This window comes from Rhinolophus ferrumequinum, chromosome 2 (assembly GCF_004115265.2).
Source record: "Rhinolophus ferrumequinum isolate MPI-CBG mRhiFer1 chromosome 2, mRhiFer1_v1.p, whole genome shotgun sequence".
NCBI lineage: Eukaryota > Metazoa > Chordata > Mammalia > Chiroptera > Rhinolophidae > Rhinolophus > Rhinolophus ferrumequinum.
Window position 1 is genome coordinate 11,755,318 of NC_046285.1, and position 23,835 is coordinate 11,779,152.

The following is a 23,835-nucleotide window of genomic DNA, read 5'->3' on the forward strand; positions in this document are numbered from 1 at the left end:
TGCTGTGAATATTTGTGTGCAAGTTTTTGTGTGAAAATATTTTTTTTCATTTCTCTTAGGTATATGGTAACTATGCCTAAGAGAAACTGAAAAACTGTTTCCCAAACAGTTAAGAAACTGAAAAACTGTTAAAGAAACTGAAAAACTTGTTTCCCAAAGCAGTTGCATCATTTTACATTCCCACTAGCAATGTCTGAGGGTCTCAATTTCTTCACATGCTTGTCAACATTTATTATTGTCTGTCTTTTTGATGGTAGCCATCTTAGTGGGTGTGAAGTGGAATCTCAATGTGCTTTTGATTTGTACTTCCCTGATTACTAATGATATTGAGAATCTTTTCATGAGCTTATTAGTCATTTGTATATCTCTGGAGAAATGTTTATTCAAATCTTTTGCCCACTTTTTAATTGGGTTATTTGTCTTTTCATTGTTGACTTTTAAGCATTTTTAAAATGCATTCTGAGTACAAGTCCTTTATTAGATATATCATTTGCAATATGATATATTTTCTCCCATTCTGTGGATTTTATTTTCACTTTCTTATGGTATCATTTTCAGTGTTTACAAGTGTTTATAATTTTGATGTACTGCAATTTATCTATTTTTTTCTTTTGTCACTGTGATTTTAGTATTGTATCTAAAAAACCATTGCTTAACCTAAAATTTAAAATACATATGTAAAGAGATATAATTGGGAAAAACCATCAGTTTTATGGTTGTAGCTCTTAAATTTTGGTGTATGATCATTCTTTTTTCTACATGGTATGTGGTAAGAATCTAATTTCATTCTTTTGAATGTGAACACCTAGTTGTCCCAACACTTTGTTGAAAAGACAATTCTTTCCCTATTGTATTGTGTCGGCACCCTTATTGAAAATCAATTGATCATTAATATATAAACCATAAATATATTGGTTTCTATAGGCATTTTTCTGGCTTCCCTTCTTTTTCATAGCTTCCCTTATTGGCTCTGCTTTCTACCCTATCCTTCTAAATATTGAGTCTTCCTAAGGCTTGTTCCTGGATGTTCTGCTCAATGTACTCTCTTCCATCCAGTCTCATGACTTTGTTTTCCCCAATTATATCTCTAGCTATGACCTCTTTACTTACCTATTGTACTTACGCAACCAATTGCTTATTTAATGCCATCACTCAAATGTACAACATCTACCTGAAACCTAATATATGCAAAACTAAATTATTGATTCTCTATGCTGTACAAAAAAGAAAAAAGAAAAAAAAGTTTCTGGTCCAATGTTCCCTGTACCAATAGACAACACTGTCATGACTGTAGATGAGGGGAAAGACAGATGGATAGACAGATAGATTAACATTAGGAAGGAAGGGAGAAAGCCTGAGAATTATTCAAAATTCCTTCTTTCTCTCACTTATCACACCAATTCATCAGCATATCCTTTCGGTTCTAACTCCAAAGTACATCTAAAAATTTCTCCATGTAAACTATTCGTGCTTTAGAGTAAGTAATCAACCTATCTTGCCTCAATTACCATAATAACTCCCTAATTAGTTTCCCTTCTCCCAATTTTTATTCCATACTCTACATGAAAGCCAGAAAGATTCCTGAAAAGTGGAATTCAGAACACATCACTCATTAAACACATTAAAATTGTATAGTACCTTCAACAGGGCATCCTTTACTATGGTGTGTTCATTCCAGTCTTCTGGAAAGCAGACCCCAAGAAAGGAAGAGACACACCAAAGATTTGGCGAGGTAAATGTCTGTGAAGGATAAAGAAGAGAAAGAAGAACTAGGCAGGGAAAACCTGACTTGTAAAAGAAGAATAAGAAAGAAAGAGAATTGGTTAGTCTCAGACTTCAACACTGTTCTGAGAAAGCTTTGGCCAGGTTGATGGAGAGTCCTTGAACAACAGTTTTCCATTAGAGGAGCCCCACATCCCACCCACCAGGATGGTCTCAATCAGTATCCCTACTGTTTCAGTCGTTGGCAGAGAGCATAGCTTCCACGCAAACAGTGGTGGATCGAGAGAGGCAGTAGCTGGGGTTGTCAGTAAAGCAGGGTCCCTCAGAAGGAGATCTGGCCACCACATATGATCCACAAAGCTCTTGGTCATCTGGCCCCAGTCTACTTCTTTCAGTTCATATGCTAACACTGTCTTTTCCCTCAGCTCCAGTGACATTGGCCGTGTTGTTTTCCCCTGAATAACCCAAGCTTATTTCTGAGTTTAGTTATTTTGATCTTGCTGTTCCTTTTGTCTGGAAAATTGTCTCCAAATTTTCACATAAGTTATTTCTTCTGATCATTCAGGTAAAGAATTCAAAGGATATATTATTACCTTATAGCAGAGGTTGCTGAGGTCTACTCCATCTAAATTAGCCAATTGTCCCCAACCCTAATCCCGGTAGTTAATCCCCTCACATCAGCCAGTTTTATTTCCTTCATAGAATTTATTATTCTCTGAAATTGTCTTGCTTATTTTGTTTGCACACACCTCCCTAACTACTACCTATGTACGTATACACACACACACACACACACACACACACAGTCTAACACAATAAATGGTACCTCTAACCCTGTTATCTTGTTTACCATGGTATACCTAGTTCCCAAAATAGTGTGATGTACTTAAAAGGTGTTCTATGACTGAACAAATGAATAAAGGAATAGATAAAAACATGGAATCAAACTGAATGTATATCAAATGTATGCTCTGAAGTTTTATCAGTGTTTAGAAATGTTCAAAAATGAGAAATATTGAGTTACATTTTGATGAGTATTAAGAAATTCATAGTTTTTGTCCAAACTATCTAAATGTGGAAAACATTTTAGATGTTTTCAAGCAGATGTAATTTGTTTTGAAATTGTCTGTCTTTCTAATTTTATGCAAGATTTGCTTTTCACTTGACTAGGTGGCAAGCATGGTATGAGATTTGTAAAGCTTCTTAGATAAGCTTTGCTTTAGAATTGCAAAGTGTGCATGTTTTATTCATATCTAGTGATCTGGTGGGGTGCAAATAACTGACATGAAACAACTATGTAGAGTTTAAACTTCTACTATCAGATCTCAAAGGATTAGTAATGGTGGTAAATAGAGGATAAAGAGAAAATAAAGAAATAAAAGTGCTTTAACAGATAAAGCATAGATCTCAGTAAATCTAACATATCTGTAACCAGTCTTGATAATGATATTCATCCTGATTTACAAAATGAACTGTTATAATTTCAGTTGAATTCCATAATGTGGAATGTTTCATCTAAAGGATTTTTCCAAGTATACTTAAAATATTTTGTTAGAAATTGAACTAAAGATTAATGACTATCGTATTTTATGTTGATGTATTCCTTAAGTATTTTATTGCTAGACTATGTCTGCTTGGTTAAATCAATGCATACAGTGAACATCTCCATGGAAATCAGTTTTCTGACCTCAACCTCTCATATGTTTTTCTGAAGAATGACGAAGATGGAGAGGATTCCCTCCCATGTCGGAACAGTGACCCCATGGTTGGGGCCCACACAGAGATGCCCCTCAAAGCCAGTGACTCCATGGATAGTCTCTACAGTGCGCAGAGCTCATCAAGTAAGGCTATAGAATAAGGAACAAGATCCTAGATGGGAGGTCTCGGTTAAATTAGATCAAAACAACAGACTTGCTTCTCTGGGACTTGTTTGTCAAATTAGCAACAAGGTTCCAGCTACCTGATAAGAGAAATAGTGAAAGTGTAGGATGTGTTGAATCTAAAGAGTTGTTATTGTTTAAAATAATATATTAGGTAGAATTCTATATTATTTCGAAACTTTCAACACTGTGGTCAGAAGGGCTCTTGGGGACATGCCTCAGAAAGGTCATGTTGGGGAATTAAATCTGCATCCCTAAAATAAAAATGCATGCTGGGGAGAACTACCATTATCCTGAGTCAACAACTGTAAAATGACTTAAAGTTTCAGATAAATAAAATCCCATTCTCTGCCTCTTCTTTCCTTCCTCCCTTACTTCTTTTTTTCCTTCTTTCCTTCCTTTCTTATTTCCTTCCTTCCTCCCTCCCTTCCTCCCTCTCTTCCTCTCTCTCTCTTTCCCGTCTTCCTCTCCTTCCCTCTCCTCTCCTGCCCTCTCTCACTTTTTCCATCATTTCCTTTCCTTTTTTTCCATTAGTATTCTGAAAAAAAGGAGGACTTTTGCATCAATTCTGACATTACTTTTTAGGTTTCTATCCAGTATTAGTGCTCACAGACAGAAGGAATATGTAAACATTAAATAGTAGGAATATCACCAATTAGTTGACAAAAAGGAATCCGTGCATATTCAACAAGGATTTTCTAAAAACATTGGTATTTTCTAAAAAGGATATCACTCAGGATTCAGTCACACATCCTGCTCTGATATTTGGATGAAACTACTAATGTTGCAGGGTACTCTATATGTACACAGTTACACATCTCTCTAATCTTTTAGGATCTTTTAATTTTTTTTTTTTTGCAAAGTTTAGTTTTCATTTCCTTTTAAATTATTTGTTGTTATTTGAAGATGGATAGCAAAGACCAGATGTTTCAAATATGCTGAATTTTATTCTTATTTTCCTGTTAGCTGTAGCACAGTTATTTTGTGGGAGAAAAAAACAAAAACAAAACTATTGCGCAAACATTTGAAGGATATATTTTTGTATGTGTGAAATTCATTATCATTAGTATTTATTTCTGCTGAAAGTTTTAAAATTCTAAGTTGTGATGCTCGATGTGGGAAGAATTTTATTAACTGGAGGGCACCATGTAAAGCCAGGGCCTGGGGTGGTCATTGGAGGGAGCGTGTGAGGAGATGGTGGCTCATTTAGCTGTTATCATATACAACTTACTTCCTATGCTTAGAAGAAACTCACCTTTCTTTTACACCAGTTCATATATTATATGGAGCATCTCTTTGGCTCTTCACCTGGTTTCCATAATTACTGTAATGAATGGTAAAGAAACTGGGACTGTCCTCTCATCAAACTTAGAACCAAAAGGACACAGTGAAGGAGAAAGTGACAGTTGAGAGTGATGGAGAAACTGAGACTTACTTTCACTGGGAACCATTCTTGCCTTCAGACAAGGAGCAAAAATGGAATCACTCTCCTGTTTTTCCCTTGAGGTTCAAAGTCAGAAAGGTTGAGGACAAAAAAACAACAAGGATTTGGAGCCGTTTAAAAAGTGCAGTTTAGAACAGTTTCTAACCACTTGGGAGTACAGGCATTGGAACACACTTCCTCCTTCCCTCATAGTCACACAACAAGCAAAAGAGCTACCCTCTATGCGTAGAGATGTTGCCTCAAAATGGCTTTTGGTACACAACAGGACGTCTGGGAGAGCATTTCTGCTACATTGTGGTAAGTTGTAGGGAACCTTATGTCTCATGCTTTGACAAATGGTCAAATAACACACAAAGCTCAAGTTGTTGCTACTGGTTTCTTTATTTACATGTACAGGATTAATAATCTGGCTTGTACAGGGAGTTAGTCTGTACTGTCTGCTTCTTTAACAAGTATCCAAAGGTCAAAACACTGTCCCTCTGGATTGGATCATGGAGACGGACATCAGAGGGTGTTTGCGTTAGTGGTTGAGGAAAGAGTGGTCCAATTGGCTGGAGAAAGGTCAGAAGTAGCTCAGAGGACAAAGGTCACTGGTGGAGACTGGGAGACAGAAACAGGAGGGGTCGCTGAGAAGCCCCTCATGAGGCTAGCATCCAGTGTTTCTGTATTATCCCTGCTTAGTGGTGTCAAGACGATGGTTCAGAGTGTTTTGAACCTTCAGTGAGATCTGTTAACCTCTGCTTTGCCTTCCTCAGGTGGAATAACAAGCTGTTCAGATGGCACAAGTAACCGGGACAGCTTCCGACTGGAAGATGAGGGTGCCTACTCAGGACTGTTCTGCGGCCGGGCCCGAGTGCACACCGATTTCACGCCCAGCCCCTATGACACTGACTCCCTCAAAATCAAGGTGCGTGCACAGCATCGCTGCATTCTGTATGGTGTGTCTAATTCTGGGTGTGTGACCTGTTTCAGAAGTGCAGGCAGTGAGAACTGCAGGGAGGGGTTGTGAGTGTGTTCTTCCCCATAGTAAAACCCAGGACAGGTTTACTGCGGCCACAATTTAAACCAAACATGTCAGGTGGGGTACGGGGATAAGTCTGTTGAGCCTAGTTGCGTAAGTTGCTGTTATGTGGAAAATGCAGAATCAGAACCTTTCAGGGGAGAAGGAATTATCTACATTTTTCTGAAAACGGGTGCCCAGCTCTGCCCGATACTTTCTGGAGTAAAAATAATAACACCGAGAGAGAGAGAGAGAGAGAGAGAGAGAGAGAGAGAGAGAGAGAGAGAGAGAGAGAGAGAGACAGAGAGAGACAGAGAAAGAGAGAGAGAGAGAGACAGAGAGAGAGAGAGAGAGAGAGACAGAGAGAGAGAACTCAGGAGCTTCAACCAATACACATGTATTATTACTTATCCCAGAGGTCTGCATGTCATACATTTGGGCATGGCTCATCTGCTTAAGGTCTCACAGGGCTGAAATCAAGGTGTCAGCTGCACACACGATCGCATCAAAGGCTGGGGATCCACTTCCAAGTTCACTGGCTGTTACCAGAACTCAGTTCCTTGTGGTTGTAGGAGGGATGCTCCTGCTGTCTTGCTGGATATAACTGGGAGCCATTCTCAGCCCGTTGAGGCTGTAGCTAAGGTCCTGTTTACGGCATGACAGTTTGTTCCTTCAAGGCCTGCGGAGAAGAGCTCACCTGAGTAAATAAGAAACACCCAGATAATCACCCTTTTAATTACTAATTCACTAATTTGGGACATTAATTACATCTGCATAGTCCCTTCTGTCATATAATGCAACATAGTCAAGGGTGAGAAATCCATCATTTTCATAGTCCTGCTTACACTCAAAGGGAGGAGCTGATTACAACAGCACAAATAGAAGAAGACTTTATGCTAAAACATTTTATAGATGTTAAATTATTCCTTTTTGTAACACAAAGTTCTATGTAGCAAGACGGACAGAATTTATGCATTTTTTATACTGTGGACACCAAGGCAATGCTAATCAATAATTATGATAAGTTAAGAAGTATTGATATGGTTATTTAACATTCAAGGCATTCAGCTCTTCTCTTTATCCCTCCTTTGGTTTCAAATCCGAGTAAGCTCAGCTGGAGAATGAGGAAAACATTATTCCCCACAATTAGCTCCTTCGTCATTTCTTCCTCCATGTCTTGGGGAAAGGATGCTGGTAGCCTAGTAACCATTGTGGGGGACAGGGGAGGGCAGTAAAAGTGGCTAAACTGAACATGTTTTGACTCAGGATAGCTTGTCAACTTCCCTACAGTCTCATGCCACACACCACTGCTGGTGTTGCCTCGGGCACATTTGTGGAGCTCTTGAGAAACACAGTAAGAATCACTCACTTTCCACTGAAGATTGAATACTATCGTTTCCATAAAGGGTCTTATCCAAAATGAAATGGAAGCTCTACTTGGTGACCTTTTCTGGAATGTACAGTTTTTTACAAGTTTAAAGGATAATAGGAAAGATGCAACAGAGGGCTGCCATGTTTAGAAACTTCTTTTAGAGCTTTAGGGATGTTGTGGGTCTGCTTAGCTGATCCCATCTAGCCTAGAATTTTATGTCTCATAGTTAAAGGCAGGAAGAACTAGATGAACAACTACCTCATTGAGTCAGACAGGCAGGTGGTCACAAATCAGAAAGATCAGATCTTTTCATCACGTGGAATTCTACTATTACAAATACAGTTTGGGTTTTAGATAGAAGAATACACATTCACAGAACAGCAAGAAAAAAAAATATTTTTAGTAGCAGACTTAGTACTTTGTTTGAGGGTAGACCCCTCAAATGGCAAAAATATCGGAAAGTCCAATGTCCTCTCTGGAGTAGAAAGTTGTAAGTCACAGGGAGTAACTCTGTGCCTTAAATGTAGATATTGTGTTTTCATAAAAATCAATTTTCTTTACAAAGAAATACCCCTGAGGGGTTTTGTACTCTTGCCAATAACTGGCAGCCTGTAGCCAATTAGATTCTCAGACATGAATAAAGAAAAAGGACAATTGGATTATCCATCCCAATGTGCTTCATTCATATTTCAATTTAAATTTTGTTATGGAGCTCAATCTAAGTATTATCTTCTCTAGAATAATTAAGTAGCATAATTTATCTTACTGCACACATATTTTTGTTTCCTATTTGGTTTTACAAAGTTCTGAACAGTTCCGTTATATTAGATGGATGCAATACTTAGATAGTTTTATTTTGTACCGTAGATGAATTTTTCAGATAAAGTAGAAGTGTGGACAGAGTCACAGACTTCTCTTTCTTCCTGTTTCCCAATATGGGAGTCTCTCCAGGAATGATGGCGTGAACTTGGCTACATATATATTGTTTTGACAGGATGAATGAAAAAAGCATCATTTTTGAGTTCAGACAACTTGGGCTTGAGTTCTGGTTCTGCCATTAACTTCCTGTAAGCTCTTGGGAAGTTATTTAATGTTTGTGCTTCTTTTTCTATAATATTTAGTGTAATAATGACAACTCGTATATATACCTCAGAGGTGTGTTGTGAGCATAAAATTACTTTAGGTAGGCAAAAGCGTTCTGTAAATTACATTGTGCTCTACAAATAAGAGTTGATAAGTTGATATGATACCTGCAAAAAAAATTTTAAAAATAAAAAATAAACATGTCATCAGATGCATGTAGGAGCTTTTCTCCAAGCCTGTTGTTTACTTCATTATTACTAGTAAATAGTGCCCTTGAACTTTTAAAGGAAAAATCCTCCAAGATTTATTTCTGTCATTTTGAAATTCTTTTAGCATAATGCCCTCATTATTTTAAATTTCTATGATTCCATTATTTTCTCTACCAACTGCCATAGCACCAGAGCTCTCTGAAATCTTATTTTTATATTTCTTTGTCCTTAGAAAGGAGATATCATAGACATTATCTGCAAAACACCAATGGGGATGTGGACTGGAATGTTGAACAATAAGGTGGGAAACTTCAAATTTATTTATGTGGATGTCATCTCTGAAGAAGAAGCGGCCCCCAAGAAAATAAAGGCACACCGAAGGAGTGGACTAGAAAAAGCCAAGACTCTGCAAGAGTTCTTAGAGAGGATTAGCCTTCAGGTTAGCAAAACTTATTTTATTTGGGTGATATATGGATGGAATAACTGAGGAGAATGGATCAGTGTTTGCACAGAATTGTTAAAAAAAAATACATGATTTACAGCAAGGGAAAATCTGTTTTCCAAGAACAGTTTTTATTTCTCCTTTATTACTTTTATTATGCAAGGACAGGTCTTAACTAAACTCTAATGGTACTTAGCCATGACAGAAGGATTAATGATGAGAAAATGCAATGAAAAATAAAAAATACTTAAGAAAATTAAAGACTCAAAAAAAAACACATGTAAATGAGAATGATACAGAGAATATGAAGAGTGAAAATAAAAATCCCACTTCATAGACTGTGTAGATGCATGACCAATGCACTGTACAACTGAAGCTGAAGTAGAATAATATTGTATGTCAACTAGACATGGAAGTAGAGGTGGAGTGTAGCAAAAAGAAGATAGTCAATGGTATTGTAACAAGTATATAAAATGTCAGAGGTGTAGAAGCTTGGGGCAGGGGGCTTATCACTGTCTGAGTGGTGTAAACGTCTATTATGTTGCTTTGTACACTTGAAACTAATTAAAAAACAGTTTTTAAAAAAATATCCAGAGAATTGAAGGGAAAAATGAAAAGAAAATTATATTTTCTATAGTGCAGAGATCAAAAGCAAGTCAAGTGAAGATAACTAAATATAATTGTTTTAAAAGTAATTTGTTAGGAAATAGTGATCTTTAAGCCAGTGTAATTGTGTTAAGGAAACTGTATTTTCTATATTTATAATCCAATTATTTTCTCGTTATATTAGCAACATTTTTTCTGAAATATCTACCTTGTTAAATGGTATGAACTTACGGTATACCTAACATCACTCAATGTACTGTTTTGCAATCCAGTTTTTAAATTAACACAGTACTACTTTGAGAGTTTTCAAAATTCATTAAGGCAATAGCCCATTAATTAACTTTCCTTAATTGTTTGTCCTGAATTATCTAGTTATACTCTTGTCTGTCGACACACTATCTAGGCCTTCCTACACTACTACTGGTGCGCCCAAACGGGGCACGTCTTGGAGGAAGTACAAGTTTGAATTCTGCCTCCTCTACTTGTTTGTTCCATGACCTATGAGAAAACCAATGTCTAAGGAAGTGAAACAACTTACTTAAGAACCCACAGTTAGATAGTTATGTCAGAATGGGAATTTTGGTTTTCTCTGTTCTGATTCGGTGTTCCTTCTAGGATACATTATTTTTAAAATAATTGCTACTCTTTTTTTTTTTTTTTTTGCATAAATGGCTGCTAATAAGTTCTTCCTGATTAGTTAAAATGTTTATACTTCCTCTTATTTAATTTTAGTAACTAAAATAAAGATGTTGAAATAATGATCAAGAAAATGGGAGAAATTTTTGAGGAAGTTGAAAAGCATTCAACTCAATTTTGAATTTTTATTCTGTTAGAGAGAACAGAGGTTATATAAATAACATACAGACTTCGAAATCAGAAGCCTATAAGTTTTAGACCAGTATATCTTGATGAAAACGACGGATAAGATATAAATGCTGAAAATAGGAAATAATACTTTTCCCAACAACAATGCTTTTGTAAAAGCTTAATAAAAGCTTTTAATTAAATAGAAAGTCTTGGATTCCTTAGGTTTATGACCAAAATGCTAAGTCCACTTTTTCATATAAGTTTGATCTGTTTCAAATTCATTTTTTAACCTACTCCAAGAAGTTAATGAGGGTAGCTGTTTTTTTTTTCAATCAAGCAAACAAGAACAGATGTAGATTCAAAAGTATTACTGTAATATACTCTATTAGCGGTATTTTATTGATAGACTTAACGACACCATAGCTTTGTTAATTTAGCTATTTGAGAAGTGAACAAATTCTAAATGGGATGAATGATCCAGCTATTTAATTGATACATGATTTAGCATTGTATAGCTTAAGGTAATTATTTCTTCTTTACTTTTGTCTTTTCATAGGTCAGAATTATATAGCATACTCTTTTAAATGCTCTAGAGTTCATATGTGGAAAACTAGTGAAGGAAAATAAAGCTAAGCAGAAGTTCTGTTGGCACCTTTGATTTCCATATGCACATCTACATTTTCGTTAAATCTAAAGAGAACTAAAAATAAAATATTTGAATCTGACTAGCTTATATTATACATACTTTTCTCCCACACAGGAATACACATCAACACTTTTGCTCAACGGTTACGAGACTGTAGATGATTTAAAGGATATAAAAGAGAGTCATCTCATTGAATTAAACATTAAAAAGCCAGAAGACAGGATGAGGTTACTATCAGCTGCTGAAAATCTCCTTGATGAAGAAAGTAAGTTTGTATACCTATTCTTCCCTAGCTGATAATCACAGTTTAATGTACATAGTAAAATCAAAAACAAAGTCCCGTTTGTATTTATTAAGAACCATATAAAGCATCCTTTCCCATAAAATAAGTATTTTCTTATATATTTGGAGAAAATAACTCTGATCAAATATATAATTAAGGAGAGGACCTTTTTTCCTTATTGGACCCAGAAATTGAAAGGACTTTTCTGGGTACCTCGCGTAGACTCTGCAGAGCTATTAATTTACACACAAGTGAATGTCTGCGTTCCCAAAGGCTGAGGGAGTTAGAGACAAATATTTAGTGACAGCATGAGCCATTAGTGAGAAATGTCACACGCGACTTCTGTGGCACAGCACAGAACATGTCTCTAAGCTAATGAGCCCTCGTGCCACACAGGGAAATTCAATCATTACCATATAGTCAATCTTGTATGTGTTTATAATATTCTTTCAAAATGTTATCGTAGCTTGCAAAAATATTCAGCACTCAATTTTCTTCTCTGAAATGGTTCTCTATATTTGTAAGTATAAAACTTAAGATGGAGTAATACATGCAGATTCACTTGTGGACTAATACAGCCTCCACCAACTGGGTTTATAAAGGAAAGATAGCTTTTGTTTTTACCATTGCCAAATCTGAACCCTCTTCTTACTAAATCTGGTCAGGCTCCCAGAGCCCTGAGTTTAGGGTGTGCCAAGATCTGCAAGGAGTATTTTGTTAGAAAAAAGAGGGGGGGAAGTGTCTAATTTTAAAGATGAAAAAGAACTTAGATCAACTATTCCAATTTTTTCTTTCAAAAGTAGTATTAATAATAATCATTAACTACTTATTTTGAACATGCTCTCTGAGTAATACTCTGAGCCAAGGTCTTCACATTTATTACCTTGTTTAATGCTCTCTGCAACTGTGAGCTCAATAGCACTGTCCCCACTTTTATGAGAAACTGAGAAGACAAGTAACTTGTCCAAACTCATATACCTAGCGAATTGGAGAGCTAGAACCAGTGTTGGCGAGGCTGTGCTATACTTTCTAACCCTACAAATAACAGGCCAGACGGAAAGTAAGGAGGAAAGTTGTACTTAGAACCCAGGCCTCCTGACTGTTCTTTTGCGGGCCTCCCTATATCCTCTCTCGTATGTCCCCACAAAACGAGCACAGTTGCTCATTGCATGTTTGTTATACACTAACCTTTTATCTAGTAGAAATTAACTAATTTATTTTTAAAAGCTGTTCCTCACTTTCTTCTTACTTGCTGTCTTGAGTTTGCATAGCTCTTCATCCTTTTCAAAGAGCTTTCACAGGTACAACTAATTTCACACCTGCACAATTGATGTCATTCTTAGGACTAGGTGTTTATATGCATTCTTGCAAGTTGTGGAGGCTAGGAGATGCAAAAGAGGGGATGGGGTCTCAGAGGCAAAGGTCAAACTTAAATAGCCAATGTACTCAACAGTACAAGCCCAAACAAAACTGATCAATGTAAATTGATGTAGCAATATCTTTCAGGTAAAGATGTTCCTCACCTCTTATCATTTCAAAACATGTCTCCTTACTATGCAACATTAGACTAAGAAATGGATTCTGTGCCTTTCCTGTAATTGATAATGTTTAGTATCATTGTCAGTAGTCTCCAAAATAATTTGATGCTGAAATAGAGGGGAGGAGGAGACTGAATGTTTTTTGAAGACTTGTATATAATTGCTTTTCTTCTACAATACCATCCATGGAGGTGTTTTGCCCTTTTCATAGATAAGGAAATATTTCAGAAATGAATTTCAATGAGGCCAAACAGATAAGTAGCAGAGCTGGAGTTTTAATCAAAGACAGGCTGTTATAAAAACCTAAGTTCTTTCTTCCCCACATACAAACTGGTGAATATGAAAAGAACAGTGAATATTTGAAAATTGAAATTTTCTACTATTTTGCCAATTTTCTCAAGAGCTTCAGTTCAGTTCTCCATCTCAGAAAATGGAAGTTAACATTTATGTGAGAATGGAAACCTTGCAACGGCCTTGAATCCCTGAAAAGGGCAAGGCTACCTTTCATTGCAACAGGATTTGTGAATATAAGGGGACTTAGAGCCTGCGTAAGCAGAGCTTTCAGCTATGAAACAGTTTTCAGCAGGGCCCCACAAAGGGAAGATCAATCCAGTGCCGAAACCTGGGGCCACTGAAGGTGTCCCCTTAATTTCTTCATTCCAACCCCTCATCATCCATCTACTTTCTATGTTAATAAAAAACAATGATTTATAAATGAGAACATATTAGAACTAGGTGTAATTTTTAAAAACCATCTGACCCAAATTCTTTCTTTGCAAGATGGGAAACTAAAATTAGACTACATAAGTAGCTATCTCAAGGCCACTTATCTGGAACCGAGACTCCTTCCTAAATGTAGATATTAGAAACACATTCGATTATATCCAGATCTCTGAAAACAAAACACAGTATCTCCAAAGCATGATGGGACATTCAGTGTTTGATATAAAAAAGTACAAATCCCCCAAACTGTTTCCCTTATGAAAGTTTAGAAAACTATACTTGAAGGTCGCTAGAAGTAGGTCATTTAATAGTAGCCAGTAATGTACAAATGTACACACACCAATCCAAATTCTGGGAGATGAAAAATGGAAAAAAATGCAGATTCAACCAGTGTCTGTTGTCAACTCACAACCCAGAGATGTTTTTTCTTATTTTAATCTTATGGTCTAAAGTACTATTAGAATATACATGTCAAAAAGATGCATATTGCATGTTATGCTATTTTGACTGAAAGCTATTTATCTTATATGAAACTGCTTTGCTCAAGAAATAAAGAAGAATGACTTCTATTTGCTGATAAGATGTAGAGTACTGATCATTCGGCTCCATGCTGCTGCGTTCTTCTTTTTATCTATTCTCTATTCTGTGAATCATATCTTCTACAACCATGCTAAAGATTAAATGCACAACCTTCACATACCTTGAATGATAAAGACCTTGAATAGATGGTTATATAAAACTAAGACATCATTAAAAACAAATGCATGTCACAGTCATAGGTTAAAAATAGTTAGGTTTTGTGTGTGTGTGTGTAGAAGAATGGGGTATGCAAATTGGCTAGGCTTTTACCTATGCATTTTATTTTGATCACTGAATAATGTCAGTTTGGGAACGTCAATAAATTCTTAGTTTAGAGCTTCATTGCTTCTTGGGTTGGGAACTGGAAAGTTTTGCTTTGCTAGTCATTCAATATAAAAAAATGGAGCAGAGTGGGCACCTGCTTTGAGGACAAGATTTAAAATTTAGAGATAATGTAGGAAGGTCCGCAACCACCAGGTGACCCTTTAATACATCTAACAGGACCAAGAGGGTGGAGGATGAGACAGGGACAAAAACAGAAATGGAAGAGTTACAGCAAGCAATTTTCCTTTTCTCTTAGGGCAAAATAGATAACAATATATCAACTTTGACCTTGAAAATGTAAACCCCATCAAACTTTTCAGGTCACTGCTTGACAGGAGGTAAAACGCTTCTCCAGCAAGCTGATAGAAGGGCTGGCAAGTCGTGTTAGAGCTGATCACAGGATTGCCGCTGGAGGAAGAGAATGACTTTGGGGTTCTGCCATTCCAGCAAGACCAGTACAGAGATGCTCTAAATGTGCTCCTGTGTGGCTTTAGAACTGAGCAGAATTAGGTCACTGGCTCCCTCAGCTAGGAATCTAGATGAGATTAGAAGAAGAAAACTGGGGGGGGGGGAATTGGTTCTTGAAGGAGCAAAAGAGCAGAATCTGTTTATTTTGTGCATATTAGGATTTCTGTATTTATCATCTGAATTTTAAAATGGTCTATTTACTTAGAATAAAGATTCCCAGCAAGAAAAAAGGAGAGTATATATGTGCGTGTGTGTGTGTGTGTGTGTGTGTGTGTGTGTGTTTCCGTAAACACAACCTTCCAGACCCTTTTGCCTTGCGGAGAAATGTCTCTTCAGAATAAGTAAACTGCTGTTAATAGTAAACATTTTCTCTTTATTCTGAACTTGTTCCTCTTTTCCCACATTTAGAAACACTTTGATGTGTCTTAAAAGTGTGTCTATAAGAATGTGTACTATTGTCCTTGGGGAAAATGGGTGATGGAAATATCTTGTTTTCCCTTTAGTGCAGGAATAATTAAATTTTAAACTGGGGGAAAAAAAAACACCAACCAGCAGCTCAGTAACTGAACAAACCAACTGTACTAGTATCTGTACGTATTTTAGGTACCTGCAACGTTTGCAGGGCTCAGGGAGGAGGAGGGGGGAAGGGTGGGCCGTGTGCCAGGCCGTTGGCACTAACTGTGGTCACAGCAGCCCCTCATTGCTCAAACTATCCCCAGTTGTGCCTTCCTGCCTGCCTACCTGCCCAAACCGAGGCAGGGCAAATGGCAAGACCCAGCCAGGAGCCTGGAACACAAGCTGCCAGCAGGGAGATTTATAGTTATGCCAAGCAGCAGTCCAGCAGTTGGCTGATAACGTGCCAGGGTAGCCTGGTGCCCTAGCCCCTGACATGCATACCTGGTGTTTCCAACCCCCTTGCCATATGATTTGAATCTAGATTCCAGAAATGCTCATGCATCTTTTGAGAAATGATATGCTAACCATCCATATACACAGAGTAGAGAAGGCATATAAGTATTTTACTTTTCTGTATTTATAAATATGGATTTAATTGCTGTTTCTAGTCATAGATATTTGGCTGTATGCAATTAAATTTCTTCAGATTTCTTCCTGGTTTTACCCCTAAGTTTTAATGTATGATAGATGCCGTATTTTATGTAACACAAGGAAACAATAAAATGCAATATAAACGTTTTTACTCTTCTACCACAGAATTATTCCGAGAGAAGGGGTTCACAGAATTTTCACCTCAGTTCTCTGTCACCTCCACGTTCGTGCACTGCTCCTATGTGTAGGGCACTCCTGCACTTGTTTTTATATTGCATTGTGGTTGTGGATTGGGCACGGCCTTTGTAATAATTACCCTGGCCAAACAAGACTGAATCCTCCATGCACCTTTCCAAAGCTCCTAGTTCTGTGCTTTGCCTTAAGGGGATTGTTAACAAATGCTTGTAGAATGAATAAATGTCGAGTGAGGGAGTGAAGGGATTTCCAAAGAGGAAGCAAGACTTTTTTCTGGTTATTGGAACTTGAAAGTTCCCTGCTGTCCCACCTCAGGCATAAAAGTTTTGTTAACAGGCAGGTGGTTCTTTGTGTGTGATGTCAAGATTTCTTTGATGCCTGTGTTAACCATAAATGCATGTATATGTGCTAGAATGTAAATGAGTACATTTCTAGAGGGCAATAATGTATAAACTATCAAAAGTTTGAAATGTACTTACTTTTATATCCAGATATTCCACTTTCTACAAATTTAACTTCAATATACCAATCCATGGAAAAAAATAGTAGCTAAATTAATTACTAATCGTTTTAAAAACTAAAACTAATGTGGACTTCCATCATTAATTAATTTGTTAAATAAATTAAGATACATGAAAACAATAAAGTAGCATGAAGATGTGAGGAGAATGAAATGCATACTGACATGAGAAGATGTCCAAAACATACTAAATGGTTAAAGTAAATTGTTGACCAGTAATATTCAGGGAGATCCTATTTTTGTCAAATAATAATTTTTAAAATAATGAAATTAGGGTAATTTTTTACCATATCAAATAAATAGCATGAATTTAGCCTATAAGAAATATGAAATTGGTTTCCCAAGGTCCTTAATTAAGCAATATAAACTGATAGTTTTTCATCTTATTTGGTCATTACCAAAACAGTCGATCCAAGAGGACAACAACTCAACTAGTAAGTATTTCCTGGGACGAAAGGCTTCCATGGAAGGCCTGGTCAGACAGTGTAGCGGCCTAGTGGTGCTGTTGGTGGCGGTGCTGAGTAACTGTGATCTTGAATGACTGCCCCGGCCCTGACTGAAGCATCCAGCACGGTACAAGCGGAGGGTGCTGTCTGTGTGAGTAAGAAGATTTACTCTCCAGCACACTTCTCATTAGAGGGTAGACTACAAAGCTGAGATACCAAGAGTAATGCACAAAAAGAGGGAGAGTCATTTCAACTCCATATTCTCTCACGGCCTAAGGAAAACAAAGGCAACTGGTTGGTTTTCCATGAAGGGATTCTTGTTTTTCTTTTGTTGTTGTTGTTTTTCCAAAGGGTAGGTTAGTATGCAAATGAAATTTACACCAAAGAGTCTCTATAAGTAGAAAATAAAAGGGTTCAGGTGATTTAAGGATGTGCTTAAGATGAATTCGGAAGTACCTAAGAGTTCTGCCATGTTATCTCCATGGACAATGCTGCCTCTGGACAAAAATAAATACAGCCATAGTTACCTGGAGAAGGCCCGAGTTTTGGTCTGAATGACTCAAAGGGAGCCACAACGTGAGGCTGAGGTCTTGCCTCACGATGAAGATCCCTGGGTTTTCCTCATTGGAGATGGCAATAGGCTAGAGTAAACCTGTTCAGGATAATTCAGAAAGCTGAGAGATTTCATTTGAATTCCAACAAAATTCCTTATTTGATCTTCTTCAGTTCATATTTCCTTTAGTTAATCTAAACGTCACATTCTTTTTATAAAACAAAAATTGTTCACTTGGCACTTTCATTGGCCAGGCATTTCCCTATGCCTTCCAGGATGCATTATTTTATAATATTTCATCCAGAGAAATAGACGCTTCGTACGTAAGGCAAGTAAGAGAGGAAAGTCAAAGTCTGGAATATGGATACAGAAACCTGGGAAAGTCAAGCAAAAACTAGTAGTTTACATTTTTATTGAATCCTTAACTTTCTAACATGTGAATATAGGACAGATTTCTCTCCTTAGGGCATGAAAACTTTTCCCCAGAATTAGGATCTAATTTGATTTCCTTAAAGCTTCCTTCACTTTTAGTGTAATTGAGATTGCCTATACCTAATTAATTAAATGTCATAACTCAATATAATTATCTTATGAATAATTATATTAGCTATCTTTTGTTTTAATCACGATGCCACTTTTTATCTCCATTGATGACTATCTTGAAATGTTGAACCATGAGCTTTATACAAGTCCATAAAAAAAATTGATAACAATAAAATATTTTAATATTCAGATTAGCTCCTGATGACAAATATTTCCTAAATAACATTTTTTCTTATCACAATTATTCTAGTTTCATTACAGAGAATACAGAATGGTTTGGGGCTGCTTTCTCGGCTTCCTATTCTGCTTCTTGTTAGCTGGAAGCAAAAAAGACATCCCTATTCAAATTATTTAATAATCTTCCAATATACTCAGATTTGAAAATGTACAGCCTTTCGGATATTTGCAAACCATTCAGGGCTTGCTTGAAAAATTGTACCATTTTAATTTTTTCATTTTTATTAACATAAAATATAAAACATAGATGCTCTGAGAAATACAGAAGAAATCTATCTAAAATTTTAATACTTTCATTTGCAAATTATATGTATATGTTTTTAGTTAATATTATAATAGACTATATAAATTGTATATACTGATTTTTTTAACTTAACATATTATCAGAAATATTTTGGTATAAAAAAAGACACACTCCGCTATCCTACGACAAGTCTAATTTTGGAGGCAAACTCTTTCTTATTCCAATGTTACATGCCTGGTTAGGTCAGAAGATTGGACCATGGGATGAAGGTTATAGTTTCGATTTCTAGGTAGGTCAGTTAGCTTTACTTATGGTCATGTGAAGGGACTAAATGACTGAAAAAGAAAGTATGGATGCATTACTGTGCATTCATCCCCTTTGCTGGACAAACCACCCACCTCACAAGTATTAGGTTTGTGCTGATCCCTAATTCATCAGTGTCAGGATGAAAAAAACAAACAAAAAAATCAAACAAAGGAAAGTCTTGACCCTCAAAATACAGAAACACAATACTATACAGCTTTCATTTGCATAATATAACATAATGGCCTGCATTTTCTTTTTATAGTTACTGTCCAGGGTCTCCAGCTGATCACCTGCCTGAACTTATCGAAAGGTTGGTGGGAAGCACTTAAGGAGGCATAGTCATGTTTCCGTTACACTAGGAAATCATTTAGCAAAGTACTGCTGTTCTGTAAATTACTGTGCTGCATAACTTTCATACTGAGAAACTATTTCCTTCTTCCGTCAAAATTGCAGATGAAAGGTTTATGCAATAAATAACCTGTATTTAAAACAAACCAATTCCTAGAATTTAGAGAATGTGATACAACGTTTCTCAGATGGGAATAAAAACAAATACATTTTTATTACTCATATTAAAAATGACATTCCCTGTTAAAGTCAGATTTTCATTTACTGTTTGATTTCGTTATCCTTTGAGATGAATGTATAGCGGCTTCCGAGGACAAAATAACAAGCTAAGTACATATTTTTTGAAAGGAAAAGAGCTAATTTTGGAAATCAGAGTTCTTTCAGCCTAAGTTGTGTATCTTGAAGACAGCCCCACAATCAGTAATCAACCTAAACAGAACATGGTATTGGGAGCAATTTTTATTATGCCACGTCCTGTTTAGATGTCAGCCTGAAGGGAATTAGTTCAGTAATTTTAATTTTGTGTTGAGGTGATAGGCTCAAATACAATCTGGAGAAATATGGCCTTGTCCCCACAACCATTCTGAGAGGATCACACTCCCAATATGGCGGTCACTGCTGACGTGGCAGGAAGCATACAGAAGGACTAATTCCTCTGGCCTTTTCCAGAAACACTTGGATAATGGAGATGGCTCATTTCATTTCAGTGGCAATAAGACAGACAAGCAAAGGCAGGACAGAAAGCTTTTTCCTCAGAGAATAAGGTCCCATTTTAGAGCTGCCTTTTTACACACACATAAAAGGGGGCTTGGAAACAAAAGTGATTGGTGGATATTCATAAAGACTAGTGAATATTAAGTAGATTTCCCCAAACATAAAGGTTGTTATGACTAATACAGAGAAAATGCTTCATAGTAGCTAAAATTTTAAAATCACAATAGGTGCATATTAAAATTAAAGCTCCTGATACCTAGAACTAGTTGTAACATCACTAGATTTAAACACCTGATAATTGAATCCATAGTTAAATAAAGTTGTGGCAAACATGGAGAAGATTCAGAAAATGGCATCAGTGTGGTTTCATTATTATTGCAAATAAAAGCTTTGAGGGAAAGGTTAAACAGATTGTTATGATTCATTTTGAGGATGAGGAGACTAAGAAATGATTTCTATCATTTTTATCCAGACTTTCTCAACCTGTATTCCTCACCTAAACCACAGAATACAGAAAATAATTTATCTTTTTTCAATTCCTCCACGGATGGTGTATTACTGGTACCATTCTAGAAACACAGAAGAGACGTTAATTCATTAAATACAAGGATGCCTTAGGGCACCGGGGCTCAGTTCTCTCTTGTAATGGGGGCGGGGGGTTAGCTGGGGTGAGGGGTGGGGGAGTGGTAACAATTGGATACACAGTGAACCATAAACTGATGTTGGCAAGATACCTGGAGCTTAGAAAATGCATTTAAGATGTGTAGATAGGATAAAGGGCAGATTTCCTAAAGATAAGTTATTTAGCATTATAAGAGTCTATTGAGGAAAATCATACCATTTCCTTCTCCCAAGGATTTTGAAGTTGGGACTCACTTTCCCCTGACTCGAATGGGATGACGTACACAGCCTCTGAAGGCAGAGGTCTTGTCCCACCCTGAAATGTCTGTATTTGGTTCTTCCAAAGTGGGCTATTCAAATGTCCAAAGTGGGGTAAGCTCCAAAGTTCGAAGGGAAAAGAACAAAACATGCTGAAGCAGTTGAGGGCTTTGGGCTCCAAGATCCATCTTCTCTCTGAGGAACCCGTCTCATAATGCAGAGAAACTCCCATATACTGGAGTCAGGGAAGGCAAAGAAAGAAAGTTCACATTCACAAAAAGAATGTTGATGCTAAAGAATTCTTGAGAAGAGTAAAACTTTATAGGGCTACTTAGGTTCTGTGGAAGTACCTTTGGTTACATCACTAATATTAACTTTTTTCTAAGAAAATGCCAGTTGAATCTAGAATACTGCTATGATGATACAATAACCAAGCTGAACATAAATGACTGTTATTCAGAACTGCAAACAAAGATATAGAAAACAAACTAAACAAGGCAGATTTGATGAAAATAGTGGTGTTTTACTACCTAAAAGCTACATAGTTTCTATGTCTACTTTTCTGATGAATACAAACATAGGAAAATCCTAAATACTCTTAAGTTTTATTAAATTCCAAGTAGTTAAAGTCCTGCTATACATTGTTGCCCCTAGTGATCTTTTATTTGTTAATACACATTGTCATGATTCTAGAATTGGTCACAAAGATAACTCTTGACGTGGATTGTACATTTAAACTACAAATTACTTTTTCTCATATTACTTTATGGAGTATTTGGACAAGGCATCAGTCACACTGTGGATACAATCTGCTTTCTTTGGCAACTTATCATTAATGTAAAATGAGAGTCCATATTGATCTTTGCTCGTGCAAGCGGTTCACATGGAGTCCAGGAAACTGCCAGTGAACAACAAAGGGCAGACTTTGACTTCTGAGAAAACAGTGGCTTGAATGTTTGAGTGTAAATATCTCTTTTATAGTAAACAACTGTATCATTTACTCACAGAAGTTTCAATTGTAATGATGTCGAGGTTGGAAGAGTTAAAATAGCTTGAAGATGAATGAATACATGAATAAAACTTTCCTCGGCTTTGCCTAACTGCTGCCCCTTTTCCATTTGCAGCTATCCAAGAGCAAGAAAACGAAACTGAGCCTCCATCCTTAAGCCCAGACATCTCCTCAAATAAGTCACAGCTAGATGACTGCCCGAGGGACTCTGGTTGTTACATCTCATCAGGAAATTCCGATAACGGCAAAGAAGACCTGGAGCCTGAAAATCTTCCTGACATGGTACAGAAGATTACTATCACAGAAACAAGTGACTGAACACATACTCACATCTCTGTATCTACAGATGCATCCCATTTTAACTCTTCTTGAGCTCAAAGATCAAATAGGAGAGGAGGAAAACTATTCTCAGATGCAACCTAAAGTTAAAATGTTTGAATCTGAAGGACTGTACATTAAAGTTCTTATCTTTAACATTCCCAAGTATTGTAAATAATTTGTATATTTATTATTTTAAATCTTACATGTTAATATTTCATCTGCCTCTGTTAGAAAAGCTATCGTATAAATCTGTATGTGTGACATAATTTTATTTGGCTTTATTTTATAAGTGCAAAATGATAAATTCTACAAAAATCAAAGAAACAAACAAAAAAAAAACTCCTGTTTGTTTTCATACCTGCCAGGTTTGAATTTGTGTATGTTGTTGAATAAATAGTCGTGGAGCATGTGTCTGTTCAACTGTCCAAGAAGCATTTACACTCATTTTTATACTTACTGGGAAAGTGCAAGTTAATACTGGAGACATTTTATCCAGATCTACAGTGGAGTTTTAGTAATATTTTGTTGTTGATTTCTTTAGTGTTATCTGGTATAAACATATAGATAATATATTGCCAATTCTGATTTAGTAAAACTAATTTTAATAATGCACAGATGTTTCATGTTTAAGTGTAAATATTTTTAATTTTGAAATGCCCTAATTTTAATAATAAGAAGAACTATGTGCATTTGGTATTTTCCAGACCAATGTCACTTAAGGTATTTTCATATTAGACCTTTATACAAAATTTCTCCTACCAGACCAGTCCTTATATACTGTGTAAGCGCACAGTGGAAATCTCACGAACTTAATTGTCTGACCATGTATACTTATATTTAGATTTATATATATATATATATGTGTATATGTGTGTATGTGTACAAGGTGTGATCAATAAATACAGTGAATGTTTAAATTTTTTAAAGAAATTATTACACTAAAGACATATTGCCATTAATGCCCCTCAAAATACTACCCCTCACTTCAAACACACTTATCCCATCGTTCTTGCCACTTTCTGAAGCAGTTCTGGAAGTCCTCTTTTGTGAGTGTCTAGTTGTGCTGTTGTGATTGCCTCGATGTCCTAAATCATTTTGACTTTGGGGAAGAGTGTCCTAAATCATTTTGACTTTGGGGAAGAGTCAGAAGTCGCACGGTGCCAGATCTGGTGAATAAGGTGGAGGAGGACACACTGCAATGTTTTTATTTGACAGAAATTGCCATACCAGAAACAGTGTGTGACACAGAGCCTTTCCATTGTGATCACATAATACAGTGAATGCGAGTGACATCCAACGGAAAGGCAGGGATCTTCAAAACAGGAAGCGTCACGTCGAACCTTACTC

The 23,835-nt window shown here is 36.5% G+C and overlaps 1 protein-coding gene across 1 annotated transcript in view; it reads left to right on the forward strand.

The window, feature by feature from the left end:
- The window catches only part of SAMSN1 (SAM domain, SH3 domain and nuclear localization signals 1), a 48,131-nt gene extending 24,800 nt beyond the window's left edge, over positions 1–23,331 (forward strand). The window contains exons 4-8 of the mRNA XM_033122389.1: positions 3,437–3,563; positions 5,802–5,953; positions 8,943–9,149; positions 11,326–11,476; positions 22,283–23,331. Of these exons, the coding sequence (XP_032978280.1) occupies positions 3,437–3,563; positions 5,802–5,953; positions 8,943–9,149; positions 11,326–11,476; positions 22,283–22,485 (840 nt within the window). The 3' untranslated portion in view covers positions 22,486–23,331. The remainder of the gene's footprint in view (positions 1–3,436; positions 3,564–5,801; positions 5,954–8,942; positions 9,150–11,325; positions 11,477–22,282) is intronic.
- Positions 23,332–23,835: the final 504 nt, after the last annotated feature.